This window comes from Procambarus clarkii, chromosome 18 (genome assembly GCF_040958095.1).
Source record: "Procambarus clarkii isolate CNS0578487 chromosome 18, FALCON_Pclarkii_2.0, whole genome shotgun sequence".
NCBI classification, from domain to species: Eukaryota; Metazoa; Arthropoda; class Malacostraca; order Decapoda; family Cambaridae; genus Procambarus; species Procambarus clarkii.
In genome coordinates, this window is record NC_091167.1 from 26032829 (window position 1) to 26045249 (window position 12421).

A 12421-nucleotide genomic window follows, 5' to 3' on the forward strand; every position below is an offset into this window, starting at 1 on the left:
TATAATAAAAGCAATAATTATTGGCCAATTAGATGACCAGAAAAGTAAAATACAGTACAGTCTATATGTGTAAGAGAGAACGTCATTTTTTTTTAGGTTGGAGGCCAGACGCTTGAGGCTAGCCTCATTAAACTTTGCATATTAATCGTTATTTTATATTGAGTGTCATAGCTGGGTCGGGATTGGCCCAGTTCCTCCCTGCAGGGGGGGCTCGGCCTCAATACCCTTCCTTTAGCATTAGTTGAAATAATAATGATTTCAGATATTGACTTTTAACAAAAATGTTTAGATGACAGGTTTGTTTTTTGGGTGCAAGCATTGGGTTATGGCATACTGTAATTTGTTTTTGTCACCTTTGTTTCATTAGCTTGAATCTCTGACCTTTTGTTCTTGAAGTGACTGGTTTCAAGAATTACTTATTGTCAATTTTGCCAGTTCTTGTCATTCTCTCTCTTTCTTCTATCTTTGGCATATTTAATGCCTTTAACCTGCTGCTGGCTCCCTAACGTCTGTGGGTTTTGAAGTCGGGGCGAGGTTTAATCGGGGATGAGACTCGGGCGGCTCCGATGGCTGCCCCATTCATTGCAGGGACGGAGGCCTTAGATCCTGCTCCTCCTGCTGAGGTTTCTGGGCTTTACCACCAGGCCCCCATCTTGTTGCCTTTTCCTTGGACTCTGCCTTTCTTCTAGGGTGAAGGGCAACTCTGCCCTGGGGCCTCTGTTGGGGGGTTCATGGAGCTATTTTCCCCTGCTTGGGCCTTGTGCCTCTGGGCGGTGGTGAGGGGGGGGGGTTCGTCCCTCCTCCCATCTGCTTTGTTTTCGACATTTGCGAACATTTGGGTGTTGGTTTTTTCGCCCGGTTTTGTATTTTCTGTCTGTTTGGGTTCTGGACCCTGGTTTTTAGGCCCAGTGTCCATGCTTGTATTCTCTGCTTGCTCCCACGCATTTTGACCCTCGGTTTTTGGTCCGTTTTCTGGCTGTTTTAGCCTGGGGTTCTGTCTGGGTCTTGTGTTTTGCCCTTCCTTTCTGTGGTGTGTTTTCCGGCAGCAAATGTGGTGGTTAGGGCTTTCCCTGGGTTCGTTTCCGGGTTCCTTTAGATTCTTCGGTTTCGGTTTTCTTCCTCTTGGGTTTCCCGGTTGGAGGTTCGGGATGCCCTTGGTGCCCCCTGTGCGCCCCGGACTTGCCTCTTCTGTGGTTTGGGTTTTTTCTGGCTTCCAGACTGCACTTCTTGGGTTTTGGCACATTTTTTGTGGTCGTGCTAGGGCTCCAGCTTTTGTGCCAGTGCCTCCTCCGGAGTTGTCTTCCTCTTGTTGGTGCGGTGCTCGCTCTGCTTGCAAGTCAGCTTCCTGTATTTTCTTTTTATTATTGTTATTTTTTTCTTTTTATCGGAGGGGGTGCCGGTCCCTTCCCGGGTCGCCCCGCTGGCAAGGCGCTGGGGGTGGGGTAGACTGGTTCTGTTTGCCCTCGCTTGGTCTCACGATTCGTGGGCAGTTCGGGTTGTGTAATTCGGCCAGTGGCGGCGTTGGGCGGCTCCTCCTCCTGGGGGTTCGGAGCTGGCGGGGCGGGCTTCTTCCCCTTCACTCCGTCGGGTCAGCTTGTTTCAGTCATGCAACAGGACTGTGTTGATCTTTGGTTCATTCTGGTTTTGTCCTGTCTGTACCGCTGGGTTCCTTCTGGATGACTGTCTCAGATCTGGCTTCTTTTGGGGCCGGGTTGTTGGATGGTGTCTCTGGCCCTTGGGGATATGTGTTATATGTCCCACTTCATCTGGGGTTTAGGGGCTGGTTAGGTTTCATGGTGGGGCGGCATGCTTCTCATCTTCATTGCTTTTCCTTTGGCCGGCTTCTGGCATCTCGCGTTTTACATGTCTTACCCAGTTCCTGGTGGCCTATCTACATCTGCTAGGTATTCAGGTGTTGGCCCACCTTGACGGCTGGTTAGTGTGGGATCCCAGCCTGTCTGCTCGCCAGAGGGGTGGCTCTTTCCCAGTTCACCGGGTTACGGTTCCTGGTGTGCTGGGGGGATGTTCCATCTGGTTCGTTCCAGGTTTGAACCTGGCTGGACCTCGTGTGTGACTCTAAGACCACTTCCATATCTCTCCTTCCGGTGGCGCTGTTGCGGCTGTGGTCCCGCCTTAGCTGTTTCTAGGGGGGTCTTGGGTTACTCGGCGGTTGCTCGAGCAGCTGTGCGGGAGTCTGAACTTCGCCGTGGTGGTTTACCCGCTTGGTCAGGTCTGGCTTTGGCGTCTGTTCTGGTTCCTTCAGGGACGTCCCTTCCGCCTCTCTTGTGATCGCTGGGTTAGGCCTCTGGGGACCTTGCCTCGGTTACTGCGTTGCCGGCTTCCTCTTCGGGTTTTGGGGGGTTCAGTGCCTTGGCACCTACCCAAGCCCTCGCTCGTTGTGTTCACGGATGCCTCGCCTGGTTTAGGTTTTGTGACCAGTGCTCACCAGCCAGGGGCAATAGGCTCAGTACTTCCGTCGGGCTCACAGCATGGTGTGGGAGTTCGCAGCAGTTTGATGTTTCGAAGGCTTCGGGTCACTCGGGGTTCAACGATCCGGCTCCATTTGGATTGCTCTCCGGTGGTTCATTGTCTGAACATCGGGCGTTCTCTTCAGTTCCTTTTTTTTTCTCTTTGGGGCTGGTCGCTTAGAGTGACTCGTCCGCTGGATTCTCAGGGTTTTGCTCTCCCTTCGGTTCATAGCCGGGGAGTGTTTAACATCTTGGCGGATGGCCTGTCTTGGTTCATTCCCCTGTCCATGGAATGGATGGTTGATGCCGACTCCTTCAGTTCGCTCTGCCAGATGTACGGGCTTCGCTTCGGCGTGGTCGTCTCGGTGTCTCCCCATATATGTGGCGCCCTTCCCCGACTGCAGAGCCATTGCGAAGGATGCCTTTCAGCAAGACTGGTTGAGATGGGGTTACCTGTACCACTTCTACCCCTGTCCAACTTTTGCTTTTGGTTCTGGTTCTGGTTCTTTTGGAGTCTTACCGCCGGAGAGACGTCCTGGTGGACCCTTGGTGGCTGGCCCAGCCTTGGTTTCAGGTGCTGCTTGCTTGGTGTCTGAACCTGGGGCATTTTCCATGGCTCTGCCTCTTTCAGCTGATCGGACTGGTTCGGTACAAGGCTGGTTCGGTACAAGGCTGGTTCGGTACATGGCTGGTTCGGTACATGACTGGTTCGGTACATGACTGGTTCGGTACATGACTGGTTCGGTCTACTCCTCCGCTCTTCGTGTCTGGTCTTTTTAACGAGGGTGTATCGCCACTTGTATGATGATCAGGTGGCTTCTTTGATGGTGTCCTACCTGCAAGCTTCGTCTCGGTGACAGTATGAAGTTTCCCGGTGTTCTTTTTGTCATTTTCTCTCTCTTTGTAGGTTGTCTTCTATATTCCAGTTCAACCGATCGGGTTGTTTTGTCCTTTCTATCTTGGCTTTTTCAGGATGATGCCGCATTTGATGCCCATTAGTGTCGCCTCTTATTGGGCGGCGCTGGTTTATTGTGCAGCTGGGCTTATTATATACTCCAACTTTGTCTAAATGTTCAACATTGTAACAAAAAAATAAATAAATATTTTTTGAAATTTTCAAAAAACATCACCGACTACAAATACTTCCCAATTTCTTTTCTTTTCAGTATGCTATCAGAGTATCATAAAAGGTTCATATTGTCTACAGGGTATAATTCTATCAAGTATTGTTTGCTGTAAAAAACAATCAATAAACCCTTCCAATTAACATACTAAATACTGTATAGACAATTAGTGCAGTATTTTGTAACTCCAAAAGTTTTGCGTTTATTGAAAAAATGTGTAGACAACTTTTAGATTGAAGAAAGTTTCAAATAATACACGTGAAAATGATGAGAATCGACTGGTAATTTGTGGCCCTAACGAATTTTAAAGTTGTAACTTTGTTTTAAAAATATAATTGAAATTGAATTTCTCGACAATAATTTTGGTTCTTCTACTTTCTAAATTTTCTTGTAATTTACAATATATATTATTTTGAGTCATTGTTTGCATGCAATGTACGTACTGTATTTTTTAAATAGGCCTTGTTGTATTAGGTGTAGATCACCAGGTGGCAAGCAGTTTCCTTTTCCAGGTGATGTACTATAGTTACCTGGGCTCAGAATAAACATGTCTGCTCTTATCTCCCAGCTTGTGTAATGTAATAATTTTGTAATAATTTATAATGGCATGTTGTTATCTATGGTTGCTCAGGCCTTCTTCACTTACCCTGCCTCTTCCCTACCTAAAGCTGGAGTTGACAAGTCTGCAGCACTATATACAGTATACATTAATAATTAATGTTTTGTGACTGATAAAATCATTTCTCACACAATTGGATGGCAAGTTATTAATGTAATTCCATTTTCATTTTTTTCTTTGCAGAGTTCTGATAGTTACCAGATACATATTGATATGGGGGACCCAGTTTCTGGGGGAAATAGATCAGGCGAGGTTTGTGGTGGCCGAACTCGTAAACGAATCCTAGATCCTTTGGAAGCCCATGAGGATGATAGCAATGCTCGCCGTCTTGGAGTCTTCACTGATTGGCAAGAAGCAATAAAGAGTATAGGCGTGCCAAGCAAAAAAGGTACTTTATGCACTTGAAATGTGTAAATTTTGGGCCTGTAGTACAGGTATTTTGCTCTCCTCGATGTGTTTACATGAACAAGTGTTGTGTTGTACTGTACTATGTATAATATTTTAAAACCTAAAAAGACCATCTCAAAATATAGGCTTTATTTTGTTTTGTTTTGGGGGTTTGGTACTTTGGTGAAGGTTTATATTAGGCCTAATTTAATTATATATTACGTGTCTTTTTAATAAGGTTGATTTTAATTTATATGTAAATGGAAGAAAATTATTACTGGTATATGTTTTTATCCCTCACAATGACATGTTTTGCCCTTGTCTGATGTACCCATACAATACTACTATTGCTGCACAACATAGCTTCAACTTGCAAATAAAGGTATGTCAAGAGAAAGACTAGTGAAAATGCTTGTAACAAGAGGTCACTGTTGTCTTAACATCTTGTTATAAACATATTCACTATCACTAGCTTCTCTGGTGATATATCATTACATATTTCCAAATTTAAGACATATGCAGAAAAATATGAGAATATATTAGACAAGAGTAAAATAAATTTCCTTACCATGGATAATAAGGTAGAGTTATTAGAAAAATATGATCATGACTGTGGAGACGGTTCATAAACCGAAACAAATTTTCCCATAAGAAATAATGTAAATTGAATTAATCTGTTTCACACTCCCAAAAATATTAACTTCATAATACAGTGGAACCTTGCTTTTCAAATTTTAAATTCTCGAGCTCAATTTCTTTGAAAAATTTGACTCGGTATTCGAGGTTTGCCTCGGTGCTCGATTTTGTTGATACACATACTGGTCGACTGAGCATGTGGCGCGCTCCAGTTTACCAGTGTCTCCTGCCTAGAGATGACCGTCCTTCAATTCTTTGTGAAGAATTTCATTATTTTTGTGATTTTCTGTGGGGAGCCCCTCCGGCTCCCTGGAGCTATTGGACTGATATATGCTATATTAGTGGAGCATCAGTCAATGGAGTTCTGCCTACCAGGGAGCACTCCCTCAGATAGGCACAGGGAGCAATGTCCTATGGAAACCCCCATGTGTTTGGGAGCATTCCATATCTGCCATTTACCGGGGTTAGGCACCCAGAAAGGTAAGCATAACAAAACAAATCCCACTTGGTAAGAAATTGCACCCGAAGACCGAACAGAGAGAGAGAACTCCCCCAAACACATAAGGAAACAAGCAAACAAGAAAAGTCATTCACTGACGCCTCGCCGGCTACTCACACCTTTGTTCGTAGGCTGATATGCTCTGGGGCAGTCGTCAACTCTGCCCTCGATTTGTTGGCAGAATTAGTGCTTTTGAGGTTTTTTGCTCTTTATGGTGTGGTGGGCAGAGGTAACATCAGTGTACTGGGGCAACATGCACTTAGGGCTGCTTTCCCTAAGCATTCTGTAAGTACAGAGGAACCTCGAGTGACGAGCAGCTCCATCTTCAAGTATTTCAAATAACGAGCGATCCACTCGCAGAAAATTTGTCTTGATTGGCGAGCTTTTGCTCGATTACCACTTTCGCCCGGGCATGACGCAGCATTGCGTCATCCGTTTACTGGCGGTAATACCGGGGATGACGCAGCATTGCGTCATCCACTTTAAATAATCGCCAAAAATCAGGTTTTTATCCGATTTTTTTTGGGACTGGTTTTAAAATGTGCGCCGATTTCTTCCCATTTTCTTTGTTGAGCCTCGTGGCCCTCAGGTGACTTGGCACACACCGTCGGCCCATTGTTTTCGCTCCACTGTTGTGACCAATGTCGCCTCCCTTCACATCTCAAACGAGTGAACATTTTGTCTATTTTACGTGGCTATATTTCTTACTGCGGCTTTAGAAACTATCTACGCTTACTCCACGATGGATAGTGATCATGAACAAGGCCCTTCCAGGAAGAAAATTGTGAAAGAAAGGCTTAAAGGAAGGGAATTGGGAGTGTAGCTGGAAGGCGTCTGAGCGCTCACTCGCGGCTAAAGCGTGGCCCGTCTTCAACTCGTTGGCGGTTGGAACGTGACCAGGTTTTTTATTTTATATGCTAATGTTCCTCTAGAGAATTCTATTGCGAACCCATTGAGACCAAAATGAAAGACCTAGACAAAAAGTGAGGTGACCAGAGTGAAAATAGTGAAAACATTTTATCGCGTTTGCGCGCTCCTGGGTAACTCATTCGCACTTTCTCTGTTTGCTGCGGGTAATTAGCGAGGCTTTTGGAGTTTATATGCATTTAGTGCAGTAGAGAATTCTATTGCGAACACAATGATAACAAATTTAATCTCGTAGGACGAGAATTAAGGTGACAAAGTTGAAGAGAGTATACACTTTTCAGAATTTACGCGCGCTCCTGTGACACCCTGGGTCCCATATCGCACAGTTGAAGGGTGGCGCGCGGGGTACGCCAAAGTGTTAACGAGAAAAATACATGGGGCTTCCTAGTGTTCCCGCTGGTTCTCGCAAATTCTCGGATGCCTCTGACGACAGTGTTGTTGTTGTATCGCACAGGACAAGCATCCCTCTGCATATATATGTGCTTTTTTTTGTTTTTTGTGGTCTCGTGACTACAATTTGTAACCCACGATGTCGCCAATGACGCTGCTTGCTTAAGATAGTGTTGTCAAGAGGAAGACAGGCACAATTACTGTACGTATATATGAAGAAGGAAATCATAGCAAAGCACAAGCGTGGTGTCCGTGTGACTGATTTCATCAGGGAGTATGGCAGGTCCTCATTAACAATTTGCACCATCTTGAAGAGGAAGGAAGAATTTAAGAAGCTTGAAGTGGCTAAAGGAGTTACCAAGGTTACCAAGAAATGTCTAAACGTCCAGAGCCCGCCTGACTCAAAATTCGTTTCGCAAGACGAGTGTTTCACATGACAAGCTTGATGCCGGAATGGATTAAATTCATTAATCGAGGCTCCACTGTACTACCCATTGGGTTTCAGGGTTGCCTTCCCTAGAACCTTCATGACTCCACTTCCATAAAGGTTCTTGTGGCTCGGCATTTGCCCCGCCCTTGGGGCCAGCTGGGGTTTTGTGGCCTATGTTTGGCCTTGGTTAGGAAATGGTGGTGTTGCTGGTTGCGGTGCCGGGTGCTGTGTTGCACGCTTATGTACTCGGCAGGCAGCCGTGTTCCTGTTCCTTCTGATAGCGTTGTACTTTTGCGTTTTTTTCCTTGCCTGGAGGTGGTCTGCCTTGTTAGACTATTAATCCACCCAGGGTATTTTGGTGGTCCTCTAGTGCCTGTACACGTCACAGGGGGTCCAGTTTATAGCTCATCTCCCTCTTTGTTTACACTCAGGTTCCACCGGCTTAGCAGCACCTTGCCTGGGCTTCACATAGGCAGAACCCCATACAGGCCCTGGAAAAACCCTGTTGGGGCATGGTTGGCCGATGGATGTGTCTTCTGAATCCCACCTCACCTTGTGAGAGTTTGAAGTTTGTACTGTGCCCTTGTCTCAGGGGTGACAGTCACTTGTTTTACCTCCGTCATGTTGCCTGTTGGGTCAACGACACCTTTGACCCGGAGTCTTGCGAGACGTGTCCTCTGCTCGTGCTCCAGTTTACCCCTTATACTGTAACTGAGCTTTGGGCAGCTTCCGCGTTGCATGCTAGGTTCAGGTTGCTGTAATACGCTAGGTTGGTTGCTAGCTAGAATGCCCCGGTTTTGAGCCTGCTCCTCCTGCCGAGGCTTCTGGGTCCTACCAGCCGACCCCCTTCTTTGATGCCTTTCCCTTGGACTCTGCCTTTTCTTCAGGGGTAGAGGGCATGGATGACGGCTCTGCCCTAGGGGCTGGGAAGGAGTCACCCTAGGGGGCTTGGGCTCCTTTTGGTCCCGCTTAGGTTTTGGTGCCCTCGTTGCGGGGTTTGTTGTTGCAGAAGGAGGGTTTTCTTACTCCCCATTTCCTGTACCTGTTTAATTTGGGGTCGGCTTCTTCCCGGATTCAGTTATGGGTTTCCTTGGGTTCCTCGGCTTCCTCGGCTCCCTCTTTCCAGAGTTTTTCTGCCTCTCAAATACTGCCTAAGGAGGTTTGGGAGGTTCTTGTGGCTTTCCTCCTGTGAAACCCGGATTATACCTCTGATGGATCAGTCTTCTTTTGAGTATGGCTCTTCTTCCCCGTATTTGGTGTTTTATGAGGTTCAGGAGTCTTCCTGGCTCGCAGACTGCCCTTACTTATTGCAGGGAGCGTGGCATGGGTTTTGTCGGACCTGCACTCTCGAGTGGCGGGAGGCAGCTACTGTTCTGCAGGTTTGCTTGGGGAGCGATTTTAAGCGTGCCTGTTTGCCCCTGTGCTTCCTTGGAATGTTGGCCTTATGCAGCTGCACGTGAAGGTTCCCACCCTTTCGGCGTCTCTGGTGGCTGATAATTTGTGCGGTCGCGGGCATTTGGCCTTGCACTTCTTTTCCCTTCTCGAGTTGTCCTCAGACTGGCTTGGAAAGGATGTGTAGGCATTGAGTGCTGGGCTCTCGTCTGGGGCGCTGGCTTCAGCGGCTAGGGTGTCGACTGCCCTGTTGAAGCTGTCTGCGCTGATTCTCAAGGAGGCAGTCTGTTTTGCCTCTCGCCTCATGTATTGCCAGGCTGTGCTTTCTCTCTCCTTGGAATACGCTTGGGTCCTGACTCCTAGGTTTTTGTCTCCTTTTTAAAATCCATTGCTGTTTGCAGACTGCTGTCACACAGTTTCTGCAGGCGGCCTTGTATAGTTGACGTCCTATGTCGGATTTGTTGCTTCTCTGGGGTAACCATTCTCAGGCCTCTTGGAAGGGTTGTGCTGGGGCTCTGGGTTCTTCCAGTCAGGGTGGGACTTTGGTGCCAGTTTTTGAACCAGCGTCGTCTGGTCGGATGCAATGCTCGCTCTGCCTTTTGGCCGGCTTCTCGTAAGGGACATCGGACCTTTTGTAGGTCGCCACGTTGACTGGACGCTGGGGAAAGGCTCATGCTGTTTGCTCATGCCTAGTCCCACAATTTGTGGGCATTTCGTGTTGTGTCCTCCGGCCTGTGGCCTCCTCCTTTTTACTGATGATGATTCGCTGTCGACTGCTTATATTACCAGTCCTACACCTCATCCGACCATCCTCTAGCAGGTTTGAGAAGAAGTATAACTGTACACTTGGGAAGAGGTATTAATTGTAATTAACAGAGCCATCTCATTATCTGTGCATAACATAATGAGAATATGGAGCAAGTATATTACTGACATAATATTCTTGCAAATCCTTATAGACAATCAATGGTGCGGTGGTCACTGTACCATGTACGTTTAGGGGTGATCCTGGACATCATGGGTTCGAATCCTGGTTGGGTCATTTAAAGTTCTTGGCGAATTATGGCTTGCGCATTCATGCAGCTTTCTCACATTTGTAGACTCAGCACGGCCCATGCATGTGCCAGAATTTGATCAAAAACTGTACCCATATGGATCAATGAGTGTTATTGGGGGTTGGTCAGTCGTGGAGCTTAGTTAATAAGAATCAGGACTGACAATCCTTACAGACAATCAATGGTGCAGTGGTTACGGTACTGTGTATGTTTAGGGGTGATCCTGGATGTCATGGGTTCGAATCCTGGTCGGGTCATTTAAAATTCTTAGTGATTTATGGCTTGTATAAATAAAAAATATAATTTAAGAGAGAAACTAAAGCTTTCCTTGTTGCAGTTTGTCGTCTTGTTTGATAATGTAGATCTTGAAATGTGTAATTCTTGAAAATTTACGTAACCTAATCTCCGGTTATCCAGATTTCTGTCTGGATACGGAGCAGCTTTGCCAGAAAATGATCCGGACTTGATTTAAACTCTATGCCTGTCTGCGGTATCCGCTCAAACCTCCGATTATCTGGATCATTATCCGGATATTGTGAAGTTTTGCCAGAAAATTATCCGGATGCGATTTCGGCCGGATAACCCAAATATCCGGTTTAGCAGAATCTGGATAAGCGAGCTCATTCAGTATACAGCATATATACAGGTATATTTATACATAAACACTGTATATACAGTATATACAGTATATTAATAAAATATACTTTGTTGTTCACAACTTAAATATATAAAATGTCTTGTTGAATATATTTAATGATTGTATCTATGATGTTATGTGCTTTGGGATAATTTATGGTCTGGTATTGAGTACCTTGGCCAATATTTTGTATTAGAAAATAATTTTTGTTTTTTGTTTTTTTAATGGCAGAGATGAAAAAATAGGGGTCATTTTCTGGCTAGAAATATAATAAAAAACACTTTTTTTTTTAGATACATTTCGACCTGTGGTGGGAACAACGTTTTTGGAGGTGCAGCAGCCAAAAGGTTAAGGATGTTTACTGCAGCAGAGATATTAATTTTAATCAATCCTTTTCTCCATTTATTTATTTCCATTCTCAGACTTTATTGTTTTGCAATAGATTTCTATAGAGTGCATGTAATTCTGCACAATTTTGCCCAGGATGAAATATTAAGCTTGTTGAGCACATTGCTGAGGTTAATATATTGTATCATTATGATTAATTTGGATCAATCTTATAATCTTCACAGGTTTTATCTCTGTAGAAGGGGGCCATCAGAGACATTGGGAGTCAGAGGACATTGATCAAGGGCTGGCAGCAGATTTTGACGACTCCCTTTCAGGTTTAGGAGTAGACATAAGCACCGTGAGTGATGTTATGATAATTTGTCGTTGCCTGCTCTTTCTAAATGTTCAGATGCAACATATGCAGCATAACAGGACTGTTGCTTAATAACACTTAACCTTAAACACTGTTAGATGGCATCACATATGTGTCATGCATGGTTGTTTTACAAAGGGTGTTTGATGGCATCAGTTACATTGTTGTGTAAGGTCGTGTGACTTGACAAGTGTGTGTGTACAATGGCATCAGTTACAAGTCATGTATGGTTGTGTGACTATCAGGTGTGCCCTTTGATACCCATTTCACATCTGTCAAAACAATCTTGCTCAGAGATTTATCTATATATTTATTGGTGAAGTTAGGTATTCAAAAAAAAATCCAAAATGTTTATTCAGATAAAAGTACATACATAGAAAATGAGTTACAAATATAATGTTGGATTTATAGATAGAGCAAGTACATACAATACCTAAAGCCACTAATACGCACAGTGTTTCGGCCAATCGTACGGGTATCGTACGTCAGTGGATATTTTGAGGTTTGCCATTCTATCTTTTTTTTTTTATAATAATTTTATCTTTTGCAATTGATACTGAAATGTGTTTAGAGAAAAAGGTTATATTATGCAAGTTACTTACTTTGTTTTTCTTTTCTGCTAGAAAATGTTATAATTAATAAATAGTTTTATTTTGAAGATAATCTGTAAAGTTAATAAAGTAAGGTTAAAGTTATGCTCTTCATAGTTTAATTACTGTAATGTGTAATAATCTGTTACATATCATACTAGGACTGAAATTTAAGTGTTTCCAAGTTAGTAAGGCATAATTTAAGTTAGGAAGCCGAGATACAGTACTGTACTAAGGAAAGATTGATGGAAAAATTATTATTTGTAACAACAAATTTGGGCCAAGCTGTGGAAGAGCTTGCTTTTATGTCATCAGCCGAGGGAATCCTTAATTTACCCAAAAGGAAATAAATGTATAATGTTGTGATAGATTTAAAGATGTTAATTGAGAAGTTAACTTGTTATCTTGAGGTTATCTTGAGATGATTTCGGGGCTTTTAGTGTCCCCGCGGCCCGGTCCTCGACCAGGCCTCAACCCCCAGGAAGCAGCCCGTGACAGCTGACTAACACCCAGGTACCTATTTTACTGCTAGGTAACAGGGGCATAGGTTGAATGAAACTCTGC

At 44.6% G+C, this 12421-nt stretch overlaps 1 protein-coding gene across 11 annotated transcripts in view; it reads left to right on the forward strand.

Annotated features, from left to right (window-relative positions):
• Window positions 1-12421, forward strand: part of gem (transcription factor CP2 like gemini) — a 90008-nt gene that overhangs the window by 3147 nt on the left and 74440 nt on the right. For 7 of the 11 annotated variants that reach the window (XR_011229041.1, XR_011229040.1, XM_069326387.1 and 4 more), the window contains exons 2-4: window positions 4395-4599; window positions 10858-10911; window positions 11137-11252. Coding sequence is in view for 9 of the 11 variants with exons in the window: in XM_045736581.2 (XP_045592537.1) it covers window positions 4395-4599; window positions 10858-10911; window positions 11137-11252 (375 nt within the window). In the remaining 2 variants the exon portion in view is untranslated. The remainder of the gene's footprint in view (window positions 1-4394; window positions 4600-10857; window positions 10912-11136; window positions 11253-12421) is intronic. The other 4 variants (XM_069326390.1, XM_069326393.1, XM_069326392.1 and 1 more) reach the window with 1 other exon arrangement.